At 33.2% G+C, this 15,812-nt stretch overlaps 1 protein-coding gene across 1 annotated transcript in view; it reads left to right on the forward strand.

The window, feature by feature from the left end:
* The window catches only part of AHR (aryl hydrocarbon receptor), a 53,751-nt gene that overhangs the window by 21,706 nt on the left and 16,233 nt on the right, over positions 1-15,812 (forward strand). Inside the window, exon 3 of the mRNA XM_079149368.1 lies at positions 4,966-5,069. Coding sequence (XP_079005494.1) covers positions 4,966-5,069 — 104 coding nt within the window. The remainder of the gene's footprint in view (positions 1-4,965; positions 5,070-15,812) is intronic.

The raw sequence follows: 15,812 nt of genomic DNA on the forward strand, positions 1-15,812 counted from the left end.
CCTTGCAAAGTTTAAGAATCACTGTAATAATTGATCAGTTATATTTTGTTAGAGTGCAGTTTGGACTCTACTCTTCTATATGTGAAAAGTTAAATACAACTCATTCCCACACTGATAAGCTTAATTAACTGCTCTTATTGGTTCCATTAATGCAGAAGTAACAGTTACAAAGGAACTGCATATAATTAAATATGAAGCTGGAAGAATATTAAAGTACCATCTCTGAAAGTCAATTTTCACCTGAGAGTTGCAATAGGATTAACTTTTAAGGGATTTTTCAGAATGAAAATAGTGGGTTTTTTTAGTTTCGCTGCAGAGACAACAGTTTCTCAGTCTACAATCACAAAAGTGTAAACTAGTATTTGCATTTTTAAAAAATTGAATTTACTTTCTTTTGCATTGATGATAGAAATTTGTAGGAAAAAAATCTGTCAATATTATCAGAAGCTATTGACACTTTAAAGATATAATCTTTGTTTCCTAGGAATTTAGCAAATAACATTTTCTTTAATTTTAGTTTCTTCCTTCCCTCAAAAGAGAACACTTCATTTTCAAAAAAAAAAAGTATTAAAGCGAAACATGTATTTTTTACTCCAAAGTATGTTATAGAAACTGTTTAGGTACACTTAATATATTATTTGGAAATTATTTGTGTATACTCATTCATATCAGACTAAATTGGTCATGTTTTCATTTAAGAAATTTGCGTTACTTAACCCTTTTTCTTGTACAAAAGTTTATGTGTTAGGTTGAATTTTATAATAAGTCCCTGCTTTGCTCTCTTTTATTCTTATATCAAATGGAAATGAAATTTAACTTTCCCTGCCAAAGTAATAATGGGAATGACAAATATTATTATAAAATGAATTGAATTTATATCAGTGATTAGAGATTAGAAAGGCATATGCTTTTCCTTGGCAAAATTTATCATGGAATCTCTCTGTTTAAATGCAAACTATAATAACGAAATGCAGATATAGCTACCACAGTCCAGTATTTCTTCCTCATGAATTTTCTCTTTTGAACAATGCAAAGCATGTTTTCTAAAGAGGAGTATTTGGCTAATGGGGAGAAATGGACATCTGAATTTAGATATATAAGGAAGTAAAGTAGCTTATTAAGAATCATGGATATGGCTAAGTGCATGTAGGAATGCCTTTAATCATTTGGAACATGATGTATTTGTTAATGCTGTAATATATTTATACTCTAAATTCAATCATCAAGTAGATTAAATTCTTATTTGTATTAAGCAATTGCTTCATAGACCTCTCAGTGAGGAAATAGTTGAAATATATTGGCATTTCACTATCTGTATGTTGCACTATCTGTATTCCTTTCACTTGGGAAGGTGGGATATATCCCACTGATGGGGAACATTTTAATAAATGTCTGTGACAGTACAGCAAATTCTTCCCAAGTAGTAGAATTAGCTAATGACTTGATTTTTAGATGTTATATTTTATTTCTATCAACTGTTGTATGTTTAATTTCAGTGGTGTAATGTTTAAAATGTATTAAACATCCTGTTATGCATATGATTTATATAAAAGTTTGCAGTTTTGAAGTACTTTCAGATTCATATCACATAGTCATCATAGCAGTCCTAGGAGATGAGAAAGTACTAATGTTAATCATGACTCCTGGTGTTCAGTTTATTATAAGTTTTCCATGATGGTTTCAGGGTGTGTAAACTCAGTTTAGAGTTTGTTATCTTTGTCTCTGACTGTCATTGATTGATTCAGGCAATGCCCAGGTACTCTACATACTATTTTATCCTCACACGAATTTAAGAGGTAGCATTGTCCTCACTTAAACACGAGGAAACTAAAGGTGAGAGATGGTCAGCATAGTGAAAGAAATCTGGGAGGAAGTTGAAAAACCCCTACATGCTGGGATTAGGCTAGTTGGGGTTTTGTCTACATTCTGTCACTTAAAGCTCTGTTTATCTGGGAAAGATTCTTAACCTTCCCTAAGTCTCAGTTTCCTAAAATATTCAAAGAAAACAATGCCAGTGTCATAAGGCATCAATAGGTATTAAATAAGACATAATGCATGGAAAGTACTGAGCATAGATTGTGTGCCCAGAGTCATTTGTTGCTACTGAATAATAAAATCAAAGTTACTCTGATGGTCAGAAACAGCCCTGTGACAGAATTCACTGTCACCATCTTACTCTTCTATTGCTTTACAATCAAGGCAAGCAATATATACATGAAAGTGAATAGTATTAATATAGCTTCTGATAATTTAAGAAGGAAGAGTAGTAGATATAAGATTAAGAACAAGAGGGAAAGTTTATGGAAGGGTAAAAATCGCATACTCTGGGTCGAGAAGCCAGGGCAGGTTCTTAAAATGTCCCAGTTGTGTTTTTTAGATGGAACTATCAAGGGAGGGCACCCTTCCCGAACTCATCTTTGCACAATATTTGCTTAAATCCTTTACTAATGACTAACAAGAGCAGCAGAAATACTTATTTGTGTGTTTTTTTGATATAACCTGCCCAGTGATGACTCCCAAAATGCACTTATGCACTTGTCACTTTTCCTACTTAAGCTATGTATAAAAATATATGTGCGTGTATTGCCCTTTTAACATTTAGAATTATAAGAATTGTTTTATATGGTTACATTAATATTAATTTATATTAAATATTACCCTTTCAACTTTTAAAATTTTAAGAATTATGTAGAATTTGCTCTTATTATTTTTCACCCATAAGTTCTCATAATACTTTAATTAAATTCCATTCTAGTACTTAATATTTTTAGCATTCTTTTCTAGTTCTTCATTTCCTTAGCTTATATGTCCTTCTTAAATGGTCTCATATCTAATTCCATTAACAAATACCTTAGTACAAGCCCCAAAACAAATCATAAGTTATTCTGAGGTAAATAGTCTCTTTAATTTCTCATTGGGATGGTCAAGAAGTTATCTCCCAATGTTATCTTTTTTCTCCTATCAGTGACTCTACTTGGAATTGACATCAATTCCATTGATTAAAAATGATTTTGAAGATACTCCTATTGATAATCTAGCCATTTAAATTTGGCGATTATCATCTATCCATTTTTAGGGTGATTTTGTAATGTGAAGGTGGGTTGTGTTATTTTCTCTTTAACAGTAAGTCTTATTTGGTGTGACTTTAAATCATGCCCCATACTGTAGCAGCTGGAGAAGCAACAGAGTTTAGTTAACTGGCATTGTAAAGTTTTAGTAGATTCAAGCCAGTTTGGCCATTAAACAGCAAGAAACAACAACAACAATGTAACTTACAGAATAGAAAGGGGGGAAAGACCATTCTCTCTGCTACCTTTCAATGAGAAAAGTTTAATTATTTCCTTTGGTCTTGATTAATTGTTAGATCAGTTTACTTCACCCTATTTTTTGACCTAGGGAAATCTGTTCTCTGGCCTTTTCAAATTGTTACATTCAGAGGTCAAATTCTGGTCTCTTCTTTCAGTGAGATGTCTTTCAACTTCTGCAAAGGCAAGAACTTGGCATAAGATTGTGGTATGACACATGCATTGATTTACCAGAAAAGACACTGCAAACATGAAAATACTTCGTGTGATGCTTTACTGAAACTGAGAGAAAAACCTGGTTATTAGAAAATTGAGCTTTTCACTGAGCCAGACTATTTCAGCATATAAAAATCTAATGAAATAAGGAGTCTGCCAAGGTGGTTTTGTTTAATGGTTTCTTTTATTTAAATATCACAATATATAAACGGGTCAGAAAAATGGAAAGACAAAAATTTGAAGCATTGAAAAGATTGATTATACTTTATAATAAGGAGATTGTTAAGCACTGGGAAATACTACTAATAATTAAAGCTACAGTTTACTGAACTGTTCATCAAGTATGTGTCAAGAACCTCACATATTATTTATTACTCTTCACAGAAACCCTGCAGGATGGATTTTTTTTTAATTACCACTTTCATTAGGAAATAGGCTCAAAGAGTTTACACATTTAGTAAATAGCAGAGCTGAGATTTGTGTTCATCATTTACCAATAGCCGTATGCTTTTAAATGAGGTAATACTTGGAAATGTTTGATAAGATGCCTAAGTAAAATGGTAACTATAATTATTATTTCTGTTCAGTTGTGCTGCTTCCCAAACAAGTGCATGGGTGTGCACACACACTTATACACACATAAAGCAAGAGAGCATTACAACATGCTGCCTCCACTTTGCCATCAGACTTCCCTTATATTTGCAATTTACAGGCCATTAGAAACCATAATGAAGGAAACACCATTTTACAAGATGTAACACCTAGGAATAAATGTAAAAATAAGGATGCCTATTGTTTTTGTGAACAACATTGAGGCCCTCTAGCAGGACAAAAAAATCATTTTAACAAATGGGAAAGCTTGTATGTTCTTGAATAGGATAATTCAACATCATAAAGATATGAATGCTCCATGAGTTGATTTATGAATGTAACATGAACCTAATAACAATATTAATAGTCTTTTACCCAAAAACTAGACTAGTGGATTCAAAAATTCTTAGAGATAAGAGACAATTCTTTTTGTTCATGACTAGTTCCCTGATATTTAGACATTAAAATTATTTTTTTAGGTTACAGTCTGAGGAAATTTAGTCTCATAAGTAAGTGAATAGGAACAGGGTGGGGGGAGGGAGAATACTTATGGCAGCATCATGCAGTTCTTTGGAACTTCTAAGTTATCTGGTAAAATTCATATAGTAAACTCATGAGAAACTTTTTTAAGTCTATCAACTGACAACTTGATTAGCTCCTTCAGTTTTTCCATTAGCATAAAATTAGAAACCACCTATTGTGAAAAGGATTATTTACATCATGATTGTGCCTGTAGACACTAGTATTCCACATTGTCTTTTTGGTGCTCAGAGGTTTTCCGTTACAGCTTTTAATAGTGCTTATTTTAAAATCTACTTACTATGTCATTGGTTTTGTTTGTTTGTTTTTTTAGTTGCATTAAAATCCTCTCCCACTGATAGAAATGGAGGCCAGGATAACTGTAGAGGAAAATTCAGAGAAGGCCTGAACTTGCAAGAAGGAGAATTCTTACTACAGGTAAGTATAGTACCTTAAAATAAGAGCAATTAAAAATGCAAGATTAACCAATTAATATTTATTTATTCCCAGTTCATGTAGCATTTGTGTGGTGTTTTTGCTACTTTATTCTGAACTGCAAAAATAGTAATGTGTACATGACCAAATGGGAGTCATGTGAAGTAGATTAATTAGAGGTCACCCTCTAATCGCCCTCCCTGTTAGGTTCTACAAATAGGAAGAACTCTAGGTTATTTTAAAGATTTTCATTTAAGACATTGGATTTATAAACACTTCTTCAGGAATGTGGCTCAATTAAAATAGCTAAGTACATTTACCTAATATTTAAAAATTATTCTTAACCCAAATGTATGTTTTTAAATATATCTTATAATTTATATTTAGTTTTAGTATGTGTGTGTGACTTATTAATATGCTATGTAGATTTTCTCAACAACTGCAAGCCTTCTTTCTATGCTTTAGGCATGGGAGAGTTTCTAATAGATTTGTCTGTAAGAGCATTTTAAATAGATTTTTTTTTAAGTATAGTGTTCTTCTCTTAGAACTGATAGTATGCTAGATTCTCATTTAGCATTCTCAGATATTTATTTTGTTGAAGTAAGATAGACTGGAGCTGTGTGCCAGGTCTAATTATCGTTATTACATAATAATTTATGTTCCACCTAGTGAAATGAGTGGAAGAACTCAGTTTACTATTGTAAAAAAAGTTGACGTAAGTTTTGGTAATTTCATAAATTCATTCACTGAATGCTGCAGTCTAGCCCAATAATGGATGATGTTTTTATTATTATTCTGTAATTGTGTCCAAATTCCTGATGGCAAAAATTAACTCAGCTTCCATTATCTTAAATAAATTGAATATATTGAAACATAGTTCCTCTTTCAACACCCAGCTGAGAATCTTTGTGTTTATATTGGCTAATACATAAACTCTCTATTTAGGTCAGAAGAAAACATTCTAATAATTGCCACTTAATGTGATGTATAACACATTTGGAGTTATATAGAAGGTGATAATCAAATTCTTTATTTCAAGTGAATATATGAACTAACTGACTTAACAGTTGGTAAATTGGTTTAAATTATGGTTCAATGAATTTAATATTTTCCTAAAATGTTTAGACAAACTATAATATATCCTATGCCAATGAAACAGTAAATAAGAATAATACTAATGGAAAAATAGAGATTTATGTATCTGTTTATTATCCTAAAATAGGAAACCTCAGGCAATTAAAATAAGTCCACCTGTTGTGAATTGTGTTGGGTACCATTTTTAGACTGCTGGTCAGTAGAAAGCATCACACAATGTGATTTGCTTAGGGCCATGCTTGTCTATTCTCTCCGTGAAGAAAATGGACAGAAACATTGAAGATGTGAAAATAGCATATTTCATTGTATACAGTTATCATAAAGCCATCTGCTTCATATTTTTAACCCGCAGTTATCAATAAAATGTGGATAGTACTAGAGGTGCAATACACCAAATGACCTGACACTTTAGATTAGAAATATTTTTCTTTGTTTTTAATAAAGGCAAATAAAGAAATGTTATGAAATATTTTATGAAAAATTTAAATATTTTACTTTCTAGATTAGCTTAAATTTATGACTATTTTGTAAAGAACAAAATGAAATAATAAATTAATTTTATTGCTATTATATTAACTGTTATTTACTTCCCATGTTTATTTTATACATTTAAAACAAGTCCTATCTGGTGCTGTTTAAAGCTCTGCTTTTTATAATTCTACAACTTCACTTTTTGATTCTCAGAAGTGAAAATTATATATAACAGTACCAATTGTAGTTTATTTTTTATTTATTAAATACTAAGGAATTCTTAACATAATTTTGAGATAGATTGGGTAAATTTTTGTGACTAAGACAAAAAAAAAAAAAACCTTTTTATTAATATTTACCATATTAGTTCCTTCTTTTGGTTTACTCAGATAATAATTCAATATAAATAATGACCTTGTTTTGCATGGTATTTAAGATCATTTGAGCTCTATGAAAAATTGGTATGCCTCTATTCTTTTGCTTTTTATTTTTGATAATTAACATTTACCTAAAAAGAATTTGATACTGTATCCTAATTTATTCTTTTGTCCTCTGGCATGCACTGATGAGTTTCAGTACTGAATTTGTTTCATTGTGTAAAAAAGCTCTCCAGAGTAATATGAATGCTATCAGTGAACAGTATTGTCTAAAAAGAAGGTATTTTAAGACAAAACAGTACAGTAATGGAAGTATATACTGTTACTGCTAACCAAATTTAAGAACATTCAATATGGATATGTTTATGATGAAATATTCAAGTTTCCAATTTGTGGAATCTTTATCCTGGGAATATTGTCAGATTTTATTTATGATCTCTATAATAAAGGACCTTAGATGCCAGCTGTAGTTAAAGAGTGAGAGGCAGGCCACACTCTATATTTGATAACATGTAAAGGCAGCATATTGTGATAGACTATAGAGTCAGACTGTGTTTTACTTTTTTCTGGCTTTATGATCTTGGGCCAGTTATTATATAGTTGTTTACCCCAGTTTCTTCATTCATAAAACTGGAATATAGCACCTGCCTTAATGGATTTTGGGGAGAATTAAAACCACTCAAATACATGAAAACATTTAAGATCACTAAATAATAGATGGTGTTATCTTTGTAATCAAATTCTAAAAAGTATAATGTGGAAGAAGAATCTTGAAGGCGAAATAATTGGAGTGAAAAGTTACTGCATTTCATTTACTTCATCTAATAATGAGTGTATTCACCAAATTGTGTGCACATGGTAAGCACAAGGGTGATGGCTTATTAGCTCAACCCCAGGGATTAACATCTGTCCTTTTTGGTTAGTGTTGGATAAACTATGCACCTCTTTATAATTCTCCAGGCACAGTCATGCAAGTCAATCTTTGTTCATTTCCACAACCTTATAGTATTATACCTATATGGAGTGCCAGTTCTATGCCATGCACTGAATTAAATGAGTCCCCATGCCATCCAGTAGAGTGCCAGTATGTGAAATGATGACGCTAAAACTTGAGGGGTAAATAACTAAAGCAAAGCTGCACAGCTAGTAAGTGACTGAGACAGGAGTCCAGCCCTAAACTGTCGGACTCCACACTGAGTGTTTCTTACATAAACCTACCACTTCTCCACTTAAACAAAAAACAGTCTCAGAAGGGCCTGGCCAAGAATACAAATATGAATTGTACTCAAGCAGGAAGTAGCGAAGGCTTTTAGAATTAAAAGTATGTAACCATAAACATTAAAAGTGAACTAAGATGCTGTTGTTATCCAAATTAGAATAAAGACATTAATTAACATTGAACTTGAATGACACTAAAAGAATTTTAAAAAGGCAATAGCTTTCAGACTAAAAGAAGAAAGAATATGGAACAGAAAAATAATTAGCCAAAAGCAAGCAAGAGAAAGGGGGGAAAGCATGGTACAGAGAGAACACATACAAAATGAATGAAACATAGATTTATCAGTAATTATATTAAATTTTAAAACATATATATGCTGTATATCTTTATACCTTGTATTTGTATTATATGTGCCTTACATGTATTATGTTTTCCAATAGAAGTGTTGCTATGTTTTGTAATTCTTTGGAAGTATCCAAATTTCAAATTGCATCAGTGCTTGAAATGTCTTTATACAAAAACTACTCTCTCCTACTTAGATTTCTCTCTTTTAGGGTCTAAATCAGTATCTTTTTCCTTGTTTTTTTGTTTATTCTTTTTTTTATTTGTTCTTTTTAGTTATACCTGACATTACAATATACTTTGACATATTGTACACACCTGGAGTATACCTTCCCATTCTTGTGGTTGTACATAACAGGGAGTTACACCAGTCATGTATTCATATATGAACACAGTAAAGTTATGTCTGATTCATTCTACTGTCTTTCCCATTCCTATCACCTCTTCCTTTCCCCCATAGCCCTCTGTCCAATCCAGTGAACTTCCACTCCTTGCTCCTCAACACCTATTGTGAGTCAGCGTCCGCATAACAGAAAGAACATCTGCCCTTTGGTTTTTTGGGATTGACTTATTTTACTTAGCATGATAGCCTCCAGTACCATCCATTTACCAGCAAATACCATAATTTCATTCTTCTTTATGGCTGAATAATATTCCATTGTGTACCACATTTTCTTTATCCATTCATCTACTGAAGGGCACCTAGGTTGGTTCCATAGTTTAGCTATTGTGAATTGAACAGCTGTGAACATTTATGTGGCCGTGTCACTATAGTATGCTGATTTTAAGTCCTTTGGGTATATGTGGACAAGTAGGATAACTGGGTCAAATGGTGGTTACATTCCAAGTTTTCTGGAGAACCTCCATACTGCTTTCCAGAGTATGCTCTAAATTTGCAGTCTCACCAGCATTGTATTCATGTACCTTTTTCCCCACCATCTCACCAACATTTATTGTTACTTGTATTCTTGTTGCTTTTTTTTTTTTTTTTTTTTTTTTTTGGGTGTTGGGGAGCGAACCCAGGGCCTTGTGCTCACAAGGCAAGCACTCTACCGACTGAGCTATCTCCCCAGCCCCTGTATTCTTGGTAATTGCCATTCTCACTGGAATGAGATGGAATCTCAGTGTGGCTTTAATTTGCATTACTCTAATCACTAGTGATGTTGAACTTTTTTCATACATTTGTTGATCATTCATTCATATTTCTTCTTCTGTGAAGTATTTGTTCAGTTCCTTTGGCCATTTATTGATGGAGTTATTTGTTATTTTTCGTATTAAGTTTTTCGAGTTCTTTATATATCCCGGATATTAATGCTCTATCTGAGGTGCAGGTAGCAAAGATTTTTCTCCCCTTTTGTAGGTTCGTTCTTCATGTTCTTGATTGTTTCCTTTTCTGTGGAGAAGCTTTTTTTTAGTTTGATACTATCCCATTTATTGACTCTTGATTTTATTTCTTGTATTTTAGGAGTCTTACTGAGGAATTCGGTTCCTAGACGGGGGTAATTTCACTTTATTACATATGGTTTTCCAGTTTTTCCAGCCCCATGGTTTGAAGAGGCTATCTTTTCTCCAATGTATGTTTATGGCACCTTTGTCTAGTATGAGATAACTGTATTTATGTGGGTTTGTCTTTGTGTCTTCTGTGCCATCAGTCTTCATGTCTGGTTGTTGTTGTTGTTGTTGTTTGGTTTTTTCTGTTTTTTTTTTTTTTTTTTTTTTTTTTTTTTTTTTGCCATTCTTGTTACTATAGCTCTGTAATTTAATTTAAAGTCTGGTATTGTAATTGCTCTTGATTTACTTTTCTTGCTAAGGATTGCTTTGGCAATTCTGGTTCTCTTATTTTTCCAAATGAATTTCATGACAGTTTTGGTTTTTTTTTTCCTATTTCTATGAAGAATGTCATCAGAACCTTAATAGGAATTGCATTAATATGTCTAGTGCTTTTGGTAGTATAGCCATTTTGACAATATTCTGCCTATCCTAGAACATGGGAGATCTTTCCATCTTCTAAGGTCTTCTTCAGTTTCTTTCCTTAATGTTCTGTAGTTTTCATTGTAGAGGTCTTTCACCCCTTTTGTTAGATTGATTCCCACATCTTTTATTTCCTTTGAGACTATTGGGAATGGGATAGTTTTCCTAATTTCTCTTTCAGTTGAGTCATCACTGATGTATGGGAATGCAATTGATTTATAGGTATTAATTTTATATCCCACTACTTTGATGAATTCATTTTTGAGTTCTGGAAGTTTTCTGGTGGAATTTTTTGGGTCTTATAATATTTCTGTATTTGTGTTGTCAGCAAATAGGCATGGTTTGGGTTCTTCTTTTCCTACTTGTATCCCTTTAATTTCTTCTTCTGTCTAATTGCTCTGGATAGAATTTCCAGGACTATGTCGAATAAAAGTGGTGAAAAAGGGCATCCTTTCTTGATCCAGTTTTTAGAGGAAATGCTTTCAGTTTTTCTCTGTTTAGAATGATGTTGGCTTTCACTATGTTGAGGTATATTCCTATTATTCCTAGTTTTCCTAGTATTTTGAACATAAGTGGATGCTGTATTTTACCAAATTTTTTGTGTCCATCTATTGAGATAATCATGTGATTCTTGTCTGTAAGTCTATTGATGTGATGAATTACATTTATTGATTTTCATATGTTGAACCAACCTTGCATCCCTGAGGTGAACTCCACTTGATCATGGTGCATTATCCTTTTAATATGATTTGTATGTGATTTGCCAGTATTTTATTAAGAATTTTTGCAACTATTTTCATCGGGGATATTGGTCTGGAGTTTTCTTTCCTTGGGGTATCCTTGTCTGGTTTTGGTATCAGAATGATACTAGCTTCATAGAATGAATTTGGAAGAGTTCTCTCATTTTCTCTATTTCATGGGATAATTTGAGGAGGTTTGGTGTTAGTTCTTCAAAAGTCTGGTAGAACTCAGATGAGAATCTATCTGATCCTGGGCTTCTCTTTCTTGGTAGACTTTCGAAAACATCCTTCAGTTTCATTACTTGAAATTAATCTGTTTAAATTTTATATGTCCTCCCAATTCAATTTGGGTAGGTCATATGTCTCTAGACATTTGTCAAAGTCATCAAGATTTTCTGTTTTATTAGAATATAAATTTTCACAAAATAGTTTCTGATTATTGACTGTATTTTAGTAGTGTCTGTTCTGGTATTTATCATTGCACACTTTAGTAATTTGAGTTTTCTCTCTGTTAGCTTGACTAATCAATGTAATTGATTTTTTTTCAAAGAACCAACTTGGTGTTTTGTGATTTTTTTTTTTTTTTTTTTGGACTATTTGTTTCAATTTCATTGACTTCATCTGTGATTTTAATTATTTCATGTCACCTGCTGCTTTTGGTGTTGATTTGTTCTTCTTCTTCTAGGACTTCTAAATGTAATGCTAGGTTGTTTATTTGATGATTTTTCTATCATTTCATGAATGAGCTCAGTGTAGTGAACTTTCCTCTTAGCACTGTCTTTGTAGTGTCCCAGGGATTTTGATGTTGTGTCACTATCATCATTTATCTCTATATATTTTTTTATTTCATCCCTGATTTTTTTCTGCTATACAGTGATCATTCAGTAGCATATTATTTAGTCCCCGGGTGTTAAAGTAACTTCTATTTTTTTAATCATTGAATTCTAATTTCATTCCATTATGGTCTGATAGAGTGCAAGGTATTAGCTCCATTTTTTTACATTTTCTAAGAGTTATTTTGTGGCCCAGGATATGGTCTATTTTAGAGAAGAATCCTTGTGCTGCTGAGAAGAAAGTGTATTCAATCATTGATGGATGAAATACTCTATATATGTCTGTTTTGTCTTAAATTATTGATTGTATTATTTCGTTCTGTAGTTGCTTCATTTAGTTTTTGTTTGAAGAATCTGCCCAGCAGTGAGAGAGGCACATTAAAGTTATCCAATATTATTGTTTTGTGGTGTATTTGATTTTTACAATTAAGAATGATTTGTTTGATGTACATAGGTGCTTTACTCTTTAAGCATAAATACTTATGATTGTTATGTCTTGTTGATATATCATTCCCCTTGTTGATATATAATTCCCTTAAGCAGTATGAAATGTCCTCCTTTGTCTCTTATGATTAACTTTGACTTGAAGTTCACTTTATCTGATATGAGGATAGAAAGCCCTGCTTGTTTATAAGATCCAAGCAGAGAATGATATGGTTTTTCCCATCCTTTTACCTTCAGTCTATGGATGTCTTTGCCTATGAGGTGAGACTCTTGGAGACAGCATCTTGTTGGGTCTAGGTTTCCAATCCTGACTGCTAGTCTGTGTCTTTTGATTGATGAGCGTAGGCCATTTGCATTTGAGGTTATTATTGAGATATGATTTATATTCCCATTCATTTTGGTTTATTTCTGGTTTTTAATTTGACTTGGTTTCTCCTTTGATTGTCTTTTCCTTTGGTGTAGTTCCTCCCTTTGCTGGTTTTCACTTTTATTTTTCATTTCTTCTTTATGAAATATCTTACTGAATGTGTTTTATAGTGCAGGATTTCTAGGTTTGAATTCTTTCAACTTTTAATATGGATAGTTTTTATTTCATCATTAATTTTGAAGCTTAATTTTGCTGGGTAGAGTAATCTTGGCTGGCATCCATTTTCTTTCAGAGCTTTGTATATATTATTCCAAGAACTCCTGGTTTTGAGGGTCTGGATTAAGAGATCAGCTGAGATCCAGATTGGCTTCCCTCTAAATACTACCTGTTGCTTTTCTCTGGCAGCTTTTAAAATTCTGTCCTTATTTTGTAAGTTAGGCATTTTCATAATAATGTGTCTTGGTGTATGTCTGTTGTGCTTTTGTATATTTGGGGTCCTGTAAGCTTCCTGTATTTTATTTTTCATTTCGTTCTTTAGGTTTGGGAAATTTTCTGATATTATTTCATTGAAAAGATTGTGCATTCCTTTGGTTTGTATCTCTGTACCTTCATCTATTCTGATAAATCTTAAATTTGGTCTTTTTAGCCCATATTTCTCAAAAGTTCTCTTCCTGGTCTCTTAACATCTTTTCTCCATGGTCAACTTTTTTTTTCAAGATTATATATTTTTTCTTCATTGCCTAAATCTCTGTCTGCCACATGATCTAGTCTGTTGATGGTGCTTTCCATTGAATTCTTAATTTGGTTTATTGATTCCTTCATTTTGAGGATCTCTACTTGATTTTATTTTTTCAGAATCTCTATATCTTGATCTTTCACTTCCTGTATTTTCTCTCTGATTTCACTTCTTATACCATCCTTTATTTTGCAGATCAGTTTTATTATGTGTATTCTAAACTCCTTCTCTGACATTCTTCTACTTTGGTGTCAATGTATCTGTTATTAAAGTATCTTGGTTGGTTTGGGGTGATTTGTTCCCTTGCTTTTTCATGTGTTTGTGTGTCTACCCATCTTATAGTATGGATCTGAGACAGTAGAATTTCTACCCTGTGGACTGATAGGGTTGCTGAAAGTTTATAGTACCTCACTGTTAAGGGGGAGACAAATAATAACAATGAATGCAAACAATATACAGCATTAAACCAAGTAGTTCTTACTGTGATGTCTACAGTGTTAATTACATAAATAACAGAAATGATATGGTCAGTTATTGCCTGCAATAAAACAACACGTTTTCAAAAGGGTTTACAGTTTCAAATGGTAGACAGGGAAAGGATGGAAGTGATATAGGATATGATGATTATGAGGGAGGAAGAGAGAAGATAGAAGTAAAATATAAAGGAAGAGTAAAAGAACAATAGAGATTGACTCTTAGCAGAAGAAAAGAGAGAATCAAGAGAAACAGGTAAGAGAAAAAAATATAAAGTAAAATTTAAAAAAATAAAATAAAAGAATGCAAAACAAAACTAAAATATACTAATCAAATGTCCTAGCCCTCAAAAACACTGATCAATGAAAAATAACTGCCCTCAAATTGCTAGAAATGGGAACAAAAACAAATATGAGTCTATAAATGTCCATGTACCATTAAGGTCACAGTTAAACAGAAAAGAAAGAAAAAAATGAGAGAAAAATAATTTTTGATGAAAAAGAATTCTTGCTGTTGGAATTCAAAAGATTCTCAGATTCTCTTCTCAGCAGTTTTTGGTGGGGTCATCTGGAGCATGAGGCTTTACCCTCTGGATTCCTGGAATGGGAAAAGTAACCCCATAGATGAAATTCCTGGAATGCACATTTTAGGCTTAGGTGAATGCTCTTCACTGAATGCCAGTTGGTCTGGAGATTTTAAATTAGCACACTTCCAGGGCCCAGAAATTACAGGTCCACACTGGAAGACTATACCCCAGGGATCTCCCCTGGGTTATACTTGTGTGGTGGAGGAGCCAATTCTTAGTCCCCTATATCATCTGCAGTCTCTGTGTTTCCTGGTCTTGGCTTCAGTCTCCAAACTCAATCTCTCCTGCCCCTGCCCTTCTGAATTCCCAGCCAGGGGCATCTCTCCCAGCTAGTCCTGCAAGCAACCAGATTAGTGGGGGATAGGTAGAGCCAGTTGGGTTTCCATGACCAGTTGTCCCCTGTGTAAACCTCTCTTTTATCTTGGTCACTTAAGCACACTCTATGCTATGCAGTGTATTTACTGGGCCTATATTTTAGGCCAGACTCCGGTTTGCTGGGAATTGGCTCCCTCAGCTGCCAGCCCCCTTGCTGTGGCTGCCTTTGTCCTTTGCACACTGCCTGCAGAGATGGTGCCCCGCCCCCAACACACAAGAATATTGTGCAGTGCCTTTCAGTTTAGTTGGGCATTGTCCTTGATCTCTAAACTCTGTACCCAGACACACCTCAGGCTTCCTAAAACTGTTGATTCCTTTAATTCCCTTTGCTTCTAGAGGGACAGCTCTTCTGGCCTGGCTGTGGCAGTGGCTATGCTGTGGGAATTTCTTCCTTATTTTATTATATTCAACCTCCTGAGTCGCTGATCTGCTTTGAATGTCCAGTTTTAAATTCCAGTAAATTCCCCTCCCCTCCTTTTTTTGTTCACTCACCTTGCTGAGAAGCTGCCTGTCTGCTTTCCTGGTTTCACACCATGGAGCAGCCAGGAAAGCAACCTCCTCTATTCTGCTATCTGAAAAGAAAAAAGAAAAAAAAAAAAAAAAACCAAGTCAGGATCTTTACTTGCTGTCTTCCTCTAAAGAAAGCAGTGTGATGGATAATAGTGAATGAATTCTGTACACTTTATGTTCCAAGAAATGACAGGAATGATATATTT

Source organism: Sciurus vulgaris (assembly GCF_902686455.1).
Source record: "Sciurus vulgaris genome assembly, chromosome: 8".
NCBI lineage: Eukaryota > Metazoa > Chordata > Mammalia > Rodentia > Sciuridae > Sciurus > Sciurus vulgaris.